Below are 17275 nucleotides of genomic sequence, written 5' to 3' on the forward strand. Positions count from 1 at the left end.
AGCGAGCGACCTTCACATTGGAAGTGGTATATTTAGAGTCGGAAGCCGTAAATGGGTGTTCACGATACGGACCGTCGGCAGTCATCATACGAAATTATTCAATCAGCAGGGCAGTTTCTTTTGTTCCGTAGGAAATAAAATTGTTTAATGGATTTTTGGATTTATTTTAATACATTACTGGTACATTTAACATGATTCACTCATCTATTTATTTGCTTTGTCATTCACCGCCTTTTAAATGCATTCATCTATTTCATAAATTCTAAAATGTATTTACTCCCAGTATTTAATAAGTTTTAATGTTAAGTTTTTTGGGAGACCTTGGTGATAGCAAAGACTACATAAGATAATCAACTACCTGACTTGTGTTTGATGTTTTCCTTAAATTAAACGTAACTTCAAACTAATTTCTGACCAATTTATGATACCTCATGATGTTTTGAAACCTAATTTGAAAAAACTCCTCTCAGTTTTTGAACCATTTGAATTGTATGGACCCCAAAACTTCTTCAAATTCACCTAAATACGTTATGTGAAGAAAAAAAATCCAACTTTGAAATAATGCATTTGCGTCCATAATGCCGGATAAAAATAGGAGTGACAGCGACTTTAAAACGTCTTCATTTTTGTTTCTTCCATGGTGTGAGACATGATGTCAACACCACAAAATTAAAAAACTGCCATAAATCATGACTGAAACAATCTCACGGTTACTCTAACGTCAATAAATTCAAGATTTGAATACCTCCACTAGACCCAGAATCTGACAGCCGAATCTTACATGTTAAGAAGAAACCGCTCGAGATTGGTAACATTTGTCCGAAATCATAAGACTCAATTGGAGACGCTGGATTAGACTAGTCAAGAAACATTTCTTTCACAACTACATGACAATTTTTCTCTCGTTACTTATCAAACATAACGTATTTTATTGCAATATCTAATGAATCCGTGAATCCATACAGGATTTTCTCTTGTTTTCAAACTCATGGCAATGTTGGAAACTTCTCGAAGTAAAATTTGGCCAAGCCTCCTATGGAATGGAATATTTGCGCCTTTCTTTTACAATCTGAATTCTAGTTGACTCCTCCCGCCCTTTCTCACAAAGGATCTAGGTACGATCTGATGAGTGGTTTTCATTTTGTTTACAATACGGTATAAAGAGAACAAAAACTTTCATTTATTTTACCGAACCTTTCAATTATAAAACAATCAACCGTAAAATCCCTCAGGCGAGACCGGTTATTGAACGTTTAATCAATCGATCACGTACTTCGTGAAACGCATAGGAAAAATAGCACCCGTGAATAGATTTGTAAAGGCGGCAGGTGATATCGAGTTATGACGCAATTTTTAGCCCGTTATTCGTGAGTACCACCCCCGTGAGCGAAGTCTTTCAACCGTCACCTGGTCATAACCGAACCTCACTGACAGATTCAATCATTCACAAGTAAGCAGAAAATTGTAAGCAGAAGGTCAAAGAGTCGTGCATTATGAGCCGCTAAGAATAGTAGGACTAAATTCATTTTGGATCTCGGTGCCCTAGGGAACAATTTAAATACCGGTCGTAGCGCTTGGCACCAAAGAGCCGGAAGATCGGAAGATTGTTGAAGGCGCGCAATTTGCGACAGAGGTCTTCTAGGCATTCATGACTATTCTGAACAGAATGGCGCGCCGAAGGAGTGCTCTACCAGTGATTTCCGAGCCAATGTTGGATCCAAAACGCCTAGAGGCCTTGCTGGAAGATGAATCGAGACGAAGGAACTCTACCAACTCAATGCATTTGGTAGGTAACTCTTACTTTAAGCCACGTTCGGCATTTGCAAAGCCGAAATAGAATCATGCAGCTGTCACGACCGTCATTTTGTCGTCTAAAAACAACAAGCATCAGTTTTCATACGCCATTCAATTACATTCCTTGATTTTTTGAAACACTTCCGATGTTTATTATCTTTTGCGCAATAATTTTGCTGACATAAGACTCCAAGGATTAAGTTCTTAATCATTTTCCATGAAGCCTTGGCTTTCGAACTTTGCTTAGTAGGTGCTAATTAACTTTAATTGTTTTTATTCATATCATGTCTATGGCTTTGATTAAGAGCGTGATTCTTTTCAAGCTTATCACAGAAATTTGTGCATTCAAGAATACCTGTATCCTCTGTTAAAAAGCGTCTTGTAGGATGATTCAAACAAAGTTAGGTGAAGCTAAATCTGTGATAAGTGTGGCCATACGTTTCGCATGAGGAGCAGTGAATGGTTTGAAATAGAGAACTCACGAAAAACACTTATCCAAAACTGAACTAATCTTGCGTAAGAAGGCCTCGGAATTTGTTCGTTTAGGTGTTAAATGATTATAAAAGATAAACTGAACATACCCAACTAGAAAGAGTTAAAGGTTGTCTAAAAATAGTCCAAACGTAGCGGGAGGTGTAGTTTCGCTTAATGCCATACTCTGTGTGTAGTTCCGTTTCATTTTTCCTGTCTTGTGTCATTTCAAGTGCTTTGCAAATATGGAAACAGAAGAATGCTGTATAAGTCCTATGTATTTATCCACACAACCGGATTTGCGTGCAGCCTTCCAACACAGCCGAACTGTTTCTACCAGCAATGGTGAAAGAGTCGAGGCAGCTTCGGTGTAAATTGATAATAATCCATTTGTCGCATAAACTGCACGAATATCAGTAACTTACGCGTCGCTCAGTGAGGTAAACCACCAAAAAGATTAACAATGCATCAATCTGGCCTTTGAGAGCAGTTTTAACGGGATAATTGTTCCACACTGTCTTCGTGACCATAGGCCTATTTAAATACAGTCAGTTCCAGAAAATTCGTTCCCTGCATGACAAGAAGGCGTGCTATACGTTTACAATGGCACTCCAAACCTTAACATGTTTCAACCCACTAGCTATAAGTTTTTGTATCAGTGACAACCTTTGTTTTGGTTGAAAAGGTCTAATACTTCATCCTTAAAACTTTACTAATATTTATGACTGAAGAAATACCTTGCTGTAGCTCTAATATATTCCCTGAGTTGAGTTATTTAAGAGACAAACAAATTTTGGTATCTAATGGAAACCTGTGCGGGGGCAGATGTTTTTAAAACTGAGTAAATCTAGAATATTGGCTCGATTAAACCCTTTGTGTATGTTACTGATTGTTATGTAGATGTCAATTTTATAAATGATTATCAGCTGCACAACACTGATTGATTTTGCCTCAGGAATCTATATAATTTCTAATTGAATGCAGAGGACTCATTTACAAAAATTTAAAAACCGGCGAGCATGCATTTTTTGTGTTAATTGATAATCCTGCATATATCTAATAAAACGGCTTGTTGATCTCTCGACGAAAATGCACGAAACTAATAAGAAAACTTCAAGGCTAATGATTGTCTTCAGTTCGCAAAGGTCTGCGCTTGAATTCCGTTTCAATTTGAAGCTAAGTGGAGCCCAACACTTATGGAAAACAGTATGTCAACAGGCAGTTCTGCGTCGGCGATCGTCGACGAAAATTAAGGCTGCTGATTTGATGTCAGGAACGAGCCGAAGGGCTTCGAGATTCTTCATTGCATTCCAAATCCTAAAGCATTTTAGATTGAAAAAAAAAACTTCCAAATTAAAAGCGCATGTTCTTGAATTCACCGAATTTAACGCCAATGTGTGTTGTTGTTTACAAAGTCGATAGAACATACAATGGTTAGCTTTGAATGGAAGTACTTAACGCACTCTTGATATACATTCTTACTCTCCGTAAACTGAAAAGATAATGATGTGAATAATACGCCAGCTTTGCACTCCACTGATCTCGCTCGTTTCCCTTTGTGGTTTTTACAAAAGAATATATTGACCATTGTAATCAGTGAAAGCTTTTATATAAAACAATCGAATATCGGACCTTGCGTCATTATAGAAAGCGGGAAGTAGGCGGAGATCATGATAATTTAGGTACGAAACAAATCAAAATGTTTTGTGCGCGATCTTATTTAAAATGATTTCGCTGGATTGTAGAAAGTTTTGGTTATAGAAAACGGGAAGTAGGCGGAGATCATGATAATTTAGGCAAAATTCAGGAGGTCTGGGTTCCAGTCCTGGTTATTTCGTTGTGTTCTTTGAAAAGACGATTTACCGGTTACCCGCACAATGCTGTGAGCTTCGAGGAACAGATAATGTCCACGAGCATATTTTCGCGCCAAATCGAGGCTACTGTTTATATAAACGGCTTAAGAAAGGAAAAAAAAAAGATCTTACAGTACAACCGTAATCAAGATGGTTTCAAAATGGTTGACGAAGGATGAATAATCGTTATTTTAATTGGATGAATTCTATTGTACACATTAGGCTGACGAAAGAATAGCAATGCAGATTTGTTTTTCACAAAGCCTTACTTAATCAAATCTCACAGGTGACCAATGAGCAACTTCTCTTTACAATATCACTAAATTATCTTGCAACCAGGTAATAAGAAGTAGCAAAATTATCAGCAAGAGTGTTTTTCTTGATGTAACCTGAGCATATGTTAATCTTGATGAAATTGTAAGGCGACTTGGAGCTGAGAATTCGGAGTCAGATTTTGAAATCAAACTTAGTACTAAACAGGCGTTTTCCTAAAAACAATTTGGACTTTCCCTAAATGTAATGCATCTGATCTCCATAAATTTGTATCTAGTACCAGAAGAAATGTAAACACTCCCGACAGCAAGACATTGAGTTAATCAATTTACCAGAAAGTTCGTAAAAGTACGGAACACTCGAGAGATCGAATAAAGTCAAATTTTAAAGCAAGCTCTGACGAGTAAAGAATTTTGACTGATTGCCCACTTTATTGACTATAGCTTCACCAGTAGGTTAACTATTGAAGTTGGAAAATAATGATTAATATAAACGCAACCGGCAAAACACAGGTGTTTCTTATAAGAATTAATTTGCATACGTGCCAAAGTTTGAAAACATGACAATAAAATTCGCTTTTAAGAAGCCAGTTAAAAGACAGGACATCTAATTCAGGCGACTGTTCCTTTTCGAAGAGAAAACGAATTCGTGTAAACAATCAAGTTTGTTTTTAAGCATGGGCGAATCCTAGCCGAAAGACATCACAAATGTTCCTCTCAGCTCATAGATGAAACACCACAGAAACAGAAAGAAAAAAAGATCGTTCAGCCTACCAGCTGTTTCTTTCTTCAAGGTTTGTTAGCCGGAATAATTTTATTTTAGCTTATTTCACAGTTCAAGTTTTGTTTTGAACGTCACATCATATCTCTCTTGAAAGCCTAAAGGTTCGTATCTTTGATGAAATAAGATGCAGTTACTCTAATAAAAAACACATCATCTTAAGTTTAATGTACGAACTTTTCAAGAAAACAGCGTACAAAATTTGTTCTTTGACTGAATAATGGAGCGCTAAACACATTAAATATTTTGGGATAGATTCGCGCTGAAATCATCCTCAATTATCTTAATACGGGGCTCTTTCTTAATTTTTTGGGAAAGTTGATAGGCAACTATGCAAATGAAATTTTATTCCCTGTATTTCAGCGCTGAATATTTTTATTCTCCGAGGGTTATTTATTAAGCAGCATCTTTACACTTTTTAATTTCCCCCTCAATTGAAGTTTAGCGCCAACAAATCGGCGCGATTATAAATTACATGATTAAACAAAGTTCTCTGCTGAGTTTTAAACGGACTAATGCCATCACATCCATCGCAAAGGGAAAGGGGAAGTCGATTAACAAAATGTAAGGCTTCTCGCATTTTTATCAGAATTCACCGCGCTAAAATAACTATTGAGTGCGGAAAAGCTGTCTCTGGTTAATTTGGTATTTCTTACGCGATATCAAATTTATAGCACGCACTTCAAAGATTATACGTATAGTTTTAGGCTTGAAATTGAGCTGGTAGTGCTTATTTCAGAATTGTAAATTAAAACCTTTCAAATCTTTTTGTTTCTTCAAATTTTATGCAACTCATCATTATGCTATTTTGGCTATATAAGCGTTTGTTATTATCTATATTTTCGCCAATTATCCGTTTAAATTTTATATCATGTAGATCATATATGTTTTAACAGTAGCCACAAACGTACGTCGTAAAAATAAATCTATCAAATTGTTATGTTGTTATTGATTACGTGACCACAAAGGATTTTGTTTGCTTTTGGATTGCTTAATTACTTACGTAGCCATTGAATATTTGAATTAGATGTCGTGTTAATGTAAATGCAAACGCCGGAAGCTTCATGTATTTTTACATTACACTTAAACTCACTTCAACGCTTGCGAAAAACCTTCCTAACTCCTACGACTTCATTTGAGGTCCTCCCGTAAGAGGACCTTTTCAGTGGCTTAACATTCTTGCGAAAACAATTTTTTTGGCTCTGTAACGTGTAAAGGATTACAGTTGCTCATGATATTCTTTTCGATGCTGTTTCTCGCCTCTAAAAATTCGACAATCCAACTACTTTACCATTTGTTTCACTCTTTTTTTCAGAAAACCTTTTTTTTTATTTGATCATTATGAGGAGCTGTTCTGTAAGTTTGATACAATCATTCAACATCATTCATCTTAATCATACATAATTTCTGCTCGTTGATTTTACAGCTCAGTATTAGATTGCACTAACCTTACATGCACAGAACCTTAGGGCCTCGTGCTAGTTTATTGCAGGTTACCCTAGGAATCATCACGTTTCCCGGTCAGTTCGCCAGTTCTCACTCAAATTCCTTGGCAGAAATGGGTAAGGCGAGAGTGAAATGTCTCTCCCAAGAACACAACATAATGACTCTGCCAGGTCTCGTATCCAGACTTCTTGCGCCGGAATCTAATCCTCTCGTCTCCCCCTGCTAAACGACAGGGGGCTTTAACGTTAAAGCAGGCAATTATTCTCAAAACTTAAAATCGATTATTGATTTGCATTTCTGCACCAACAGAGTCAACAACTCAATGACTCATTGGATGCGAACTCAAACGAAGAGGCAGGCTTGGAGAACTCAGGTCAAACAGAGAGGTACAAGTTATGCGTCGTTGGCGACAGTGAGTGCGGAAAGACGAGTCTGCTGAATGCACTCGTTAGAAGTGATTTTGAAGTAAGTACTGCTATGCAGTGATGCATTTTTTCTGAATTTCAACATCTTTCTCTTCAGTTTCTGCTCTTTTCTTCACAGGGGGCCGGAATTAATGAATAAATAGAAAATCTTATCGTACAACCAACTGATCGACCGAGCCATTCACTGACTGACTGTTTGACTGACTGAGAGGAGGGCAGGTTGGCAGACTGACCAAGTGGCTGGCTAGTAAACTAAGTCACTGACGTACCAAGTGATTACCTGGTGAGATGACTGGCAGACCGACTTTCTGACTGACTGACGGGCAGACTGACCGAATGGCTAAGTGATTGATCGATAGGCCGACTGTCTAAATAGCTGGTTGACTGACTGACAAACTGACCGACTCTCTGGCTAACTGAGTGGCTAGCTGACAGTTTGACTGACTATCTGACCCACTTTGTAGCAGACTTGCTTGCCAATCAATTGATTTATCGATGGCTACTGTTAAGTTATCCTCCTTTTTCTATTTCGCCGGGTTATGACCATTATGTACTGTACTCGACGGTTCTTTTCTAAAATTTTGTGTTTTGCCTCCAAAACAGGCAGAAGAATCTTGCATTTTTGGCGAATGCGTGGCAGATATCACCACAGAAGAAAATAGAATAGAAGTTATGCTTTGGGAAATATCAGGTACGAATTCCCAGGGTTCTCCTTATCAGGCGGTAACCGGTAAAATTTACGGCTTGTAAGAGCACCTATTACCGCCTGCAAACGCTCACAACCCTTTTAAAATACGCATTTATGGTCAGCTAATCTGGCAAGAAAGTGTAATAACAAGCCAACGGTGTGCACTATTATAGATCTACGTGTGTTTTAGTTAGCTAATACTGACTGTTACCTTTCGAATTTCGAAGCAAGAGTGATTTTTCGCGGGCTTTCTGCTAAATCTCATGACATTTGTCAGTTCCACGATGAAACGGCAGTAAATAATGCTGTCGTTTCTGTCCAGTGACAAGAGGTCACGAAGAGTGGCTGGTAAGCTTTACAAGAAATTAAGGGGTAAACAAAACAAAGGTTAAGTAATAGCAATGGAAAGGCAGTCAATTGACAGAAATAACCGCCTTGACAGCTCTACAATTGCCGGCTGTATAACGAACACGTGGGGACAAAGCTAGTCTTCATCGTGAAATTCTACTTGAAATGTATTTAAGACAACAGCTTGAAAGAAGCCTTGAAAATAAAATCTCTCGACAGCGTAAAAGTTCTGAATTTGAGACGATTAGAACACGAATTCAGCTATTTGATGCGATTCGATTTCATAGCGATGCGATTCGTAGCTGGCACCGCTGATTTTCCAGTGATATGCCACGCCAGAGATATCACCCGAAATCGAAGGGAGACCATTTTACGTTATAAGCAGTTTGGAAAGAGCATAGTCAAATATAATGCTTTTAAACAAAATTTTACTTTGTTTTGTTCAACCTATGAACCTAAAGGTGTATCGTTCATATTATGAATTTTTCGGTGGAGAATTTTTGATAGGCGCGATGTACTGTACGCTCTAGGAAATGACAAAGTTAAGAATGACCAGACGCCTGAAGCTGCAAATGTGCTTAACTGGTTTGAAAAGGTCCCTTACCTGTTGCGCTGAAAACTAGGGAGATCCCTGAATTCCACGAAGAAATACGAAACTGATGAAACTTGGATGAACTACCAGCCTTCTCTCTTACCAATAGACCTTTGCCAAGTGAGGGCAAAAAGGCAAAAAGGCAAAAAGAAATTCATACCAAAGGGAAAAAAGTACTACTTCTCAGTACTGTTTTTTCTTTTTTTTTTTAAATTTCTTTTTTGCTTGTGTCCTATAGTTAACCTCCATCCACAGGGACCTGAAACGGGTGAATACAAAAGAAGATAATGGGAAATTATTTTCTCTTGGTCTATAAACTTTTTTGTTTTAATACAGTTTTGTTAATCTTACAAATGATATCTTTTCATCTCCCATCAGGCCTAGAGGACTTTGATAGCATCAGAAAGGAGATGTACCGTGACTCTGACGTCATTCTCATTTGTTTTGATATTGGTCATCCCCCATCATTAACAAGCGTCGTTGAGAAGGTACTCAGTGTCTTCTTTAATCATAAACTTGCAATGGCTAAACACGTTATTTTATTTCCTAGTATCTATTTTTTTTTACCTTAACAGTGGGTCCCCGAGATCAGTAACGCGTGCCCAGGAGTTCCCTACTTGTTGATTGGCTGTAAGAATGACTTGCGCACTGACGCGGCTCTGCAGCTCTATCTGACCGTGCCGGGTCAGGAGTCTGAGGAGAGTGACAGCATCAACAGACTCCAGGTAAGTCACATTGTCAGCGGAGAACTCTCCACTTGCGGCTGCGGTCCACATCTCACAAACGTTGTGCCCAGGTTCCCTGATATCTCTTGATGACAACGTTTATGATTTGAACGAGTCAGACCTCACACTTCTTTTGTCTTTAAAATGACTCTTGAGATGACTATCGTTTTTCTCTTCAGGCTATTTCAGTGGCACAGTCTATCGCCGCACGTGATTATGTAGAATGCTGCGCCAAAACACGCTGGAATGTTCAAGAGGTGTTCAAGAGTGCCGCCGTTGCTATTCTACACAAGGACGACGAGAAAACTCCGGAAGATACAAACAAATCTCAATCGGTACTTCGAAGATTTTCGTGGTTCCATCGGAGATCTTTGGGATCTGATGTAAATGACTGCAACACCGTTGCTCGTTCAGTTTCAGGTAGTCGGCGACGTTCCCTGTTTTCAACAAGCTAACAGGGAAGTTCTCGACTTAAAGATCCTGATGTATTGTTCGAGTCATTTGGGAAGGTCATCTTTTTTCTTTGCGTCATCCAGGAAAAGTGGATAACGTCGCTTCAAATTTTGAAGTCGTTGATTTCTCAAATGAATCATTTTGAAACCCAGAGTTCTATGATTTCCAGACGGTAGGATATCAATAGTTAAAGAAGACTCCGTTTATTTATAGTTAAAGTCAGAATCGCAACAATATTCATGTAAACAGTAAGGTCAATATGGCTTGATCCAGCTTGCAGTATTTCTCTTCTTCGACTTTCGTATGTGATTTTGGTATAAGATAGTGGAAGTGTTTTGAGCGCCACTGTGATTTGCCAACCGAAGATGTCTGCATCAAAAGTTTCGTCATTTTTGAACTGATTTGACTTTATGATATTGCCGCTTACAGAATGAGTCTATTTCGATTAAAAGGAGTTAATTCGCTTTGAAATTAAATTATAAATTATATTAAGTTATTAGTTTCAAACCATGTACGATTTTTGATAGGTGTATGGCTTAACTGAAAAGAGGACTTTCGTTTATTGACAGTTTAGTAAATTGGAATTAGGTCGTTTATCTAAAAGAATACTCTGTTGTACCAATATTTCATTTGAGGGAAAAGGTTTCAGTGTATTTTGGATATTTATAGCATACATTTTTCGATACTTTTAGAACAGCAAAATCATTGAAGTAATATATATATATAGTTAAAAGTTTAAAAAACAGATTTTATTGTATTTGTTGCCCTTAGTATTTGAGACGAACACTTGTAGGGACGTGAGGATGGTTGGTAATGAATGGGATCGGAAAAAATGAAACGACGTGACAAGGCAGTAACTGCCTAGGATCGAGAGTCGTCTATTTGGGTTCGAGGAGGGTCGGGAGGGGCTGTTAGGAGCAAAAAAAACAAGGGACCAGTTTGAGACAAGGGTGAAGATCCAGCAATGTATACAGCGTTAAGGAGTTTATGGTGGCGGCCATTTTGGGTGGTCGTCGAAAACGCTTCTAAATGACAAACAAGCACCGTCCCCGCTTCTATTATTGAGACCATCCCAATAGCAATTTTATGATCCTATAACCTTGTTTCACAGTGGGTGGACTCTCCAGCCAGATGTTCGGCCGATGGGTTCGAGTTACAATTTACTAGAAATACCAACATTCCCTTGAAACTGGGATATCGTTGTATTGCGTGATATATTATCAAAAGATTTCATTTACTGGAAACAGAATATCCATCTTCTTGTCACAACAGACGCAGAATTATTTTGCAAGCTACCTCATGTTTGCTTTTAAACTCTTTCCGATGCCTGTCAGACTGATTGAGAAAGATTTGATTAGTCGCATGAAATGTTCATTACCATATTCATGACGCGGATGACCCAAAATTTCTTGAACAAGTCAAACCATATTTAATCAAAACATAAATAGTTGAGTCACCTGGGATTCCGTAATCTCGCATTTCTACGTCAACAGTTCCAAGAAGGGGCAACATTCCTATGTAACTCAGTTATCACGAAGCGTGATCGACTTCTTACTCAAGCCCGCAGTATCCATAAATTACCATTTCACCAAACTTAAAAAATTTAAGTCGACTCATGATACAGTTATTCTTTGGACGAGTAAGAGTTACAAGTTACGTCGACGACCTTCTCAGTGGTCTGAGAACTCAATCGTCCTCGTTCACTGGAGATTTTTTCGACTGACTAAAGAGTATTTAAGTAGAATGCCCAAGTTAGAGTCGGCTGAGCTTCTTCACTTAAGGAAAACAAACGTTGGCCACAAAGTGAATATTCCCCACGCCTCGGTGTTTCGATTCACCAACATCTTCATCGATGAAAGCAAGCGTTTCATGCCTGGAGCATATCTACAAACTTATCGCGGTGTCCCTTTGTGGTTTTCAGTTATTGTAGCTGTGTTGAGTTTCGGAGGAGCTGCAACGCTCACTGGAGCGATCATTTTCCTGATCTTTGGTTTTCCTTTCATCGCCATCTATTGGCAAAACGAACAGGTAAACAGGAAGTCACTTCCACTTGTCAAGAAACAATCAGTGAAGAATGATCTACAAACGCTCGACGCTTTGTACGAGGTGACTTTCAAAGAACTCCAAACGATCGCGCTTTCTAGTTACGATCTGAAAATTGGCTTCACTAAGACAACCGCTGGAAAATTTAGCTTCCAGGTTTTTCACCCTGTAGCTTTTCAGATTATGGATAAAGCAAAACGTATCTCTCGCATCATGCTCGGCGTCTTCCTGTTTCTCGCTTTGTACAATACTTTCTTCATTTTTCTGTATTCTTTGATCTTGAAAGAGTGAATTAATCACGTACTTTACACCTCTTGTCTTTAAAGGGAACGACGCAGTCGACGTTTATAACATAGTGCAAGAACCTCGATGAATATAGCTACGGAAAAACGAAGATAAACTCCGTTTTGAGAAACTAAACTGAAGATAGCATTAACATACTCTTGTCAAACGTTTTCCACATAGAACAAACCTATATCATACCCTCTCAGAAAATTCTCAGAAAAATGCTCATCTAAAGGCAAAATACTGTCAAATGCTGTACAAGATAAACTCAACAAGCGCTTTAGTAAGAAGAATCCCATCCATAAAATGAATTTGTATTTGGTTTTCGCTTCCTTGCGATTACGAAAGATACTGACATAAAATGAAAACAGGCCAAATACAGAATCAATTTGATCTTAGCCTTTGTACTTGATAGTCACCTAAGATTTGTGCTGTTACTCAATTTGCTACCAGTCTTTAGGAATGTATTTTAAGGCTGCGTCATGTGAGTACAATAAAAGTTCCTTTTAAGAGCCGAATGGAGCGCTGTGTTCGAATAAAAACAATTAAAATCGGTTGATAGTCTGGCACAATTTCCGAGAAAACCGAAATGGCTCAAATTTTACCAAATGCGTAAACAAACGTATATAAATAGCCAGTGTCACTTGCGAGAACTGAGACCCGTCTCGAGGATAATACAATAAATCACATCCAGAATTCAAATTTGCTAACCTCCCAGGCTGGATTTGACGGGAAGATGACAAATTAATTTATCTCTTCGGTTAAAAAAGAGACTTGAGGTTTTACCGCTACCATGTCCGGGGAGGAGGGGAACTGGGTTCATTTACATTTTCAATTTCGCAGAAGGTATCTTATGTCATCACAGGTGCTTGTTGTCCTCGCACTGCAAAGAGCTTCGTGCTTAATTTTATACTCGCGGGAGGTTTTCGGACTAAATCAGTAAAGGTAGGAGTAAAATTGATATAATTCAGTAAACCCTGATCCAGTAGTAATTCAAGATATCTCTCCTCAAAACAAATTATGATCCTGTAAATAACCTCGCTAAGTTTATGAAGAAGTGTACCGTATGATACTGATATGAAACTGACTGCGGATCTGGTGACAAGGGATTGAACCTAGAGCTTATTATCTTGCAAAATTTCAACCTATTTGAATTTTTGTTTCAAATTAACAGAAAATATGTAAATAATATAGTATAGAAATGAATTATTTTTGTCTGACTAATTTAGTTCATTGCATTCTTAGGTTGTCGTTGCTTGGAGGTAAACTAATATGTCTGACAGAGATCGCTTGATCGCTAACCCAGGGAGAACCGAAATCGAACGGGTACGCTCCAAACACATTGAAATTAAAGATGTTGGTACCACCGTCAAAATCAGAGATGAAATTCACGCCCGTACAAATCATTACATCAAACAGAGCAAACCTTACTTCCCAAAAGATAAGTTGCTTACCTACATCGATTGTCCGTACTTTTTAAGAGTCGCGCGATGGCTGTGCTTTGCCAGCCTCTTTGGAGCCCTTGTTGCAGGCGGTGGATCAAAGGCTATTCCTGTGTTTTTTCTCGTTGCCTGCCTGCTGTTCTTCTTGTTTTACTGCCAACACGAATAGGTGAATCAGAAGACCTTGCCTGTTGTCCATAAACAGCCCTTCATCCCTGGTCAGAAAACACTCAACTCATTCTACGAGGTGACCATCACTGAACTTGATGGAATTGCTCTCCAGAATTACCAAGCTGGTATTGGTTTTGTTGAACTTTCTCAGGGAAAGATTGAATTTCAGGCATTCAACAATACCGCGAAGAAACACATGTCCGACGCCAAATGTCAGTCTCGATTGATGCTTCTCCTTTTCTTGGCGGCTTCTGTCTACAACTGCTACTTTGTGGCAGCCTATTGACTAACCGGGTCAACGTTAGACGGATAATATCTTATGAAGATGATAGTAAAAGTGTAGTTATCATGGAGCTCAGATGCGATTCCTGAATTGTAGGTACAAATAGGCACAGCGGAAATATAGCAAAGGATTCCCACTGTGTTAAGCTGAAAAGCTTCAATTATCTGGGAACCGGCACAACCTGAGAAAAGGCTCGTGAGTTTTCAGAACTGAATTTGTCAGTAAAATCCGAAGACAATTTAGACAAGACATATTTAAGCTCTTGTTTGTGAGAATTTAGTGAACTGGTTAAATTTTAACTCTTGAAATCATCCAATATGAAAATTGTGTGACAACACTCACCCAAGTGCTGACCTCCTAGAGTAACAACAAATTATGTGATAAGCAATAATAAGCAGGGCTGGTTTGCATGGATATATATCTGGAAAGAGTGGTTCTAAAACTTACGAAATTATTGAGCCTCAAAGTGTTTCTCGAGTTAGTGGTGGAGGAGGGAGGGGGAGGTAGGGAGCTGCCTCAGTTTGAGTATATGTCGAGGGGAATGCAGAGCTTACTAGGTTAGCTATCTTCGAGTCGGCCGCATGTTGGATTATTAAATACAACCTTTCTTTCTGAGAAAATATCAAATAGCTGGTATCCATCTACCTTTCCACTGTTCTCATACCATGCATTTTTTCGGAATCCAATTCCAACCAAAAAATGTAGGCCACAGGTTTCCATGACAGTTTGAATAATCCTTCAGATTGGTTGGTTAGAGTTACAATTTTCCCAGAAAGACCGAAATAGCTAATCATTGTTTTGTTTCACGCTAAATTGTGATTCTTCGAAAGTCTTCTCAGAATTTGTCATCATTTTTTCACATTCTTCAGCTTTATAAGCAGTAAAACACCAAAGGCATAGCTCGCTAGACGAGGAACGATCAATTGTCCTCGCTGCCGAGACAGAAAAAAACTAAATCGGCTTCTGTTTGCGGATAGAATCGTTACACGACCGTGACTAGGCTCAGGAACGTTTCTTATCGGTGCGACAATGTCTGCGTCATTCGCGGCTGAACTTCTTCGCTACAGGCAAACCAGAATAGAAAGCGTTGGCCGTAAAGTAAATATTCCTCACGCTTCTGTGCATCGTTTCACGAATATCTTCATCACAGAGAGCAGGCGCTTCATGCCTAAAGCAGACCTACCTATTTACCGCGGTGTACCTTTGTGGTTTTCAATTATTGTTGCTGTGTTCAGTTTTGGTGGCGCTGGTTCGCTCCCTTACGCCGTAATTTTCCTGATCTTTGGTTTTCCATTTATTGCTTTCTACTTGCAACACGAAATGGTCAACAGAAGGTCTCTTCCACTCGTCAAGAAACAGCCGTTGAAGAATGATCTGCAGACGCTCAACGTTTTGTACGAGGTGGCTGTCGCTGAACTCGAAATGATCGCTCTTTCCAGTTACGATATGGAAATTGGCTTCCTTAAGACAAATTCTGGAAGAGTCTACTTCCAAGTTTTTCACCCTGCAGCTTTTCATATCATGGATAAGGCTAAACGTACCTCTCGCATCATGCTTGGCGTCTTCCTGCTTCTCGGGGTGTACAACACTATCTTCACTTTTCTGTATTCTTTTAAAATCATGAAAGATTGAATCAACCACGAAGAGTGTACTGTTTTCTCTGAAGAAAGCTATTCGGTCGAGGACATGAACTTACGGCGAGCACTCTGATGGATGTAACTATATAATAATCAACAACCATCAGTTTGGTTTTTTAGCAAACTGATCCAAAGATAGGAACATAGACTCGTATTATTGACCTTATGTCTTCTGTGAGAACCGTAGACGAAACTGACCTGTTTATTCCACAACAGGTACGCTTTAAGATCTTGCAGCTTAAAGAGGAAATATTACCATAGAGTATTGAAGTTAAACTCAACGAGTGCCGTCGAACAAATCATGCTCTAAAATTGAATTTAATCTTTAAGTCGCATTTACAACATGAAGCTTCCTCGGCCTTCTTCATGATATCAGTGATAAATATATACGTGTTGCCTGTGTAACTCGTTGTTCAGCATTGACTGAAACAGTGTTAGTGGAAGAGCATTTTTTTGACTTAGTTATTTGAGAAATTATCCTCACCCATATAAAGTTATGTTAAGTTTTCCTTTACTTGTGATAATAAATCATACTAATACTAATATAAAGTTGGCAGTAAGGCAAGCGAAGATCGGGCTCTTTCATCTGTCGCATATTATATGCGTCTCTGCTTCATTTGTTGCCATTTGTCCGCCAAATCGGAGGATTTTTTTGGGATATGGCAAGTAAGCATACTAAGGGTTGTTTTCTACAGCCAAATAGAACGTGCCTTGAATTTAAACAACTACTGTCAAATGTCAGTTTGACGAAGTTTCCGAGAAATCGAGTTATATGTCTAAATGTGAAAAAAAGCTATTACTATTTGAGAGACTGGGAACCTTTTGCATGTTGGGGACAAAACAAAACAAAATTCAAAGTTTGCAGCCTCTTGGCAGTTTTTACAGACTGGATTTGACAAACTGATGATATAATCAGTTGCGATTATTATTTGCAATAGGCCTATGAAGTGTCCTGTTACCATGGAGAGGGGACGGCCACAGGGAGAAGACATTGTCAAAGAGAATTGTAACCAGAGAAAGATGTTTTGTTTTTTCGTCTCGTCACGAGCGTGGGACAAAGAAAAAAATGCTAAGTACCCATGAGGAATCGAATCTCAGACCTTCGGATTCCGCACTCCGATGCATTGTAATTGTAACTGTTAAAATCATCAATTACTTCTTGGTTGTGATCTTGAATACAAGGAAGATTATTTTCTATATTTTTCACGAACACTGAGTGAAAATTTCAAGCCTAGAAACCGATCGAATCTTATATTTCTTCATTCACTAAAAACAAAGTAATTTTCAACAAAACAAATTAATAATGGATGATTGGTTGTCTACAAACCATAAGTCGCTGAATGTTTTTTCTGCACCGCTGATCGTAATCAACGCTATCACCCGTTTCTCATTTGGCAGCTGTAATCGGACATCAATCGTCGTAAAATTCAGGCTTTTTTTTGTAATTACGCACCTTACTAAGATGAAATAACATGAGGAGCTTTGGCACCGAAAAAAAAATTCGCATCGTGCATTTTACAGACGCGCTATCATTTCATCGATGTAGAGAACTACATCAAGGCTGGC

General features: G+C 38.6%; 1 protein-coding gene and 1 pseudogene across 3 annotated transcripts; both read left to right on the forward strand.

Annotated features, from left to right (window-relative positions):
- Positions 1 to 1242: 1242 nt before the first annotated feature.
- Positions 1243 to 10568, forward strand: LOC131779878 (uncharacterized). Of its 3 annotated transcripts, none has more exons than XM_059096471.2 (7): positions 1243 to 1450; positions 1547 to 1786; positions 6927 to 7082; positions 7646 to 7733; positions 9049 to 9158; positions 9246 to 9395; positions 9575 to 10568. In XM_059096471.2, exons 2-7 carry the CDS (start codon positions 1649 to 1651, stop codon positions 9848 to 9850), a joined length of 918 nt encoding a protein of 305 aa, XP_058952454.2. In that variant the 5' UTR covers positions 1243 to 1450; positions 1547 to 1648; the 3' UTR covers positions 9851 to 10568. The 3 variants fall into 3 exon arrangements, with proteins under 3 accessions (XP_058952454.2, XP_058952456.2, XP_058952455.2); XM_059096472.2 differs by lacking the exons at positions 1243 to 1450; positions 1547 to 1786 and adding exons at positions 4553 to 5184; positions 6487 to 6527; XM_059096473.2 differs by lacking the exons at positions 1243 to 1450; positions 1547 to 1786 and adding an exon at positions 4551 to 5184.
- Positions 10569 to 13026: 2458 nt separating this feature from the next.
- LOC131779879 (uncharacterized) lies at positions 13027 to 14075 on the forward strand (annotated as a pseudogene).
- Positions 14076 to 17275: the final 3200 nt, after the last annotated feature.

The sequence above is a fragment of the Pocillopora verrucosa genome, chromosome 9 (genome assembly GCF_036669915.1).
Source record: "Pocillopora verrucosa isolate sample1 chromosome 9, ASM3666991v2, whole genome shotgun sequence".
NCBI lineage: Eukaryota > Metazoa > Cnidaria > Anthozoa > Scleractinia > Pocilloporidae > Pocillopora > Pocillopora verrucosa.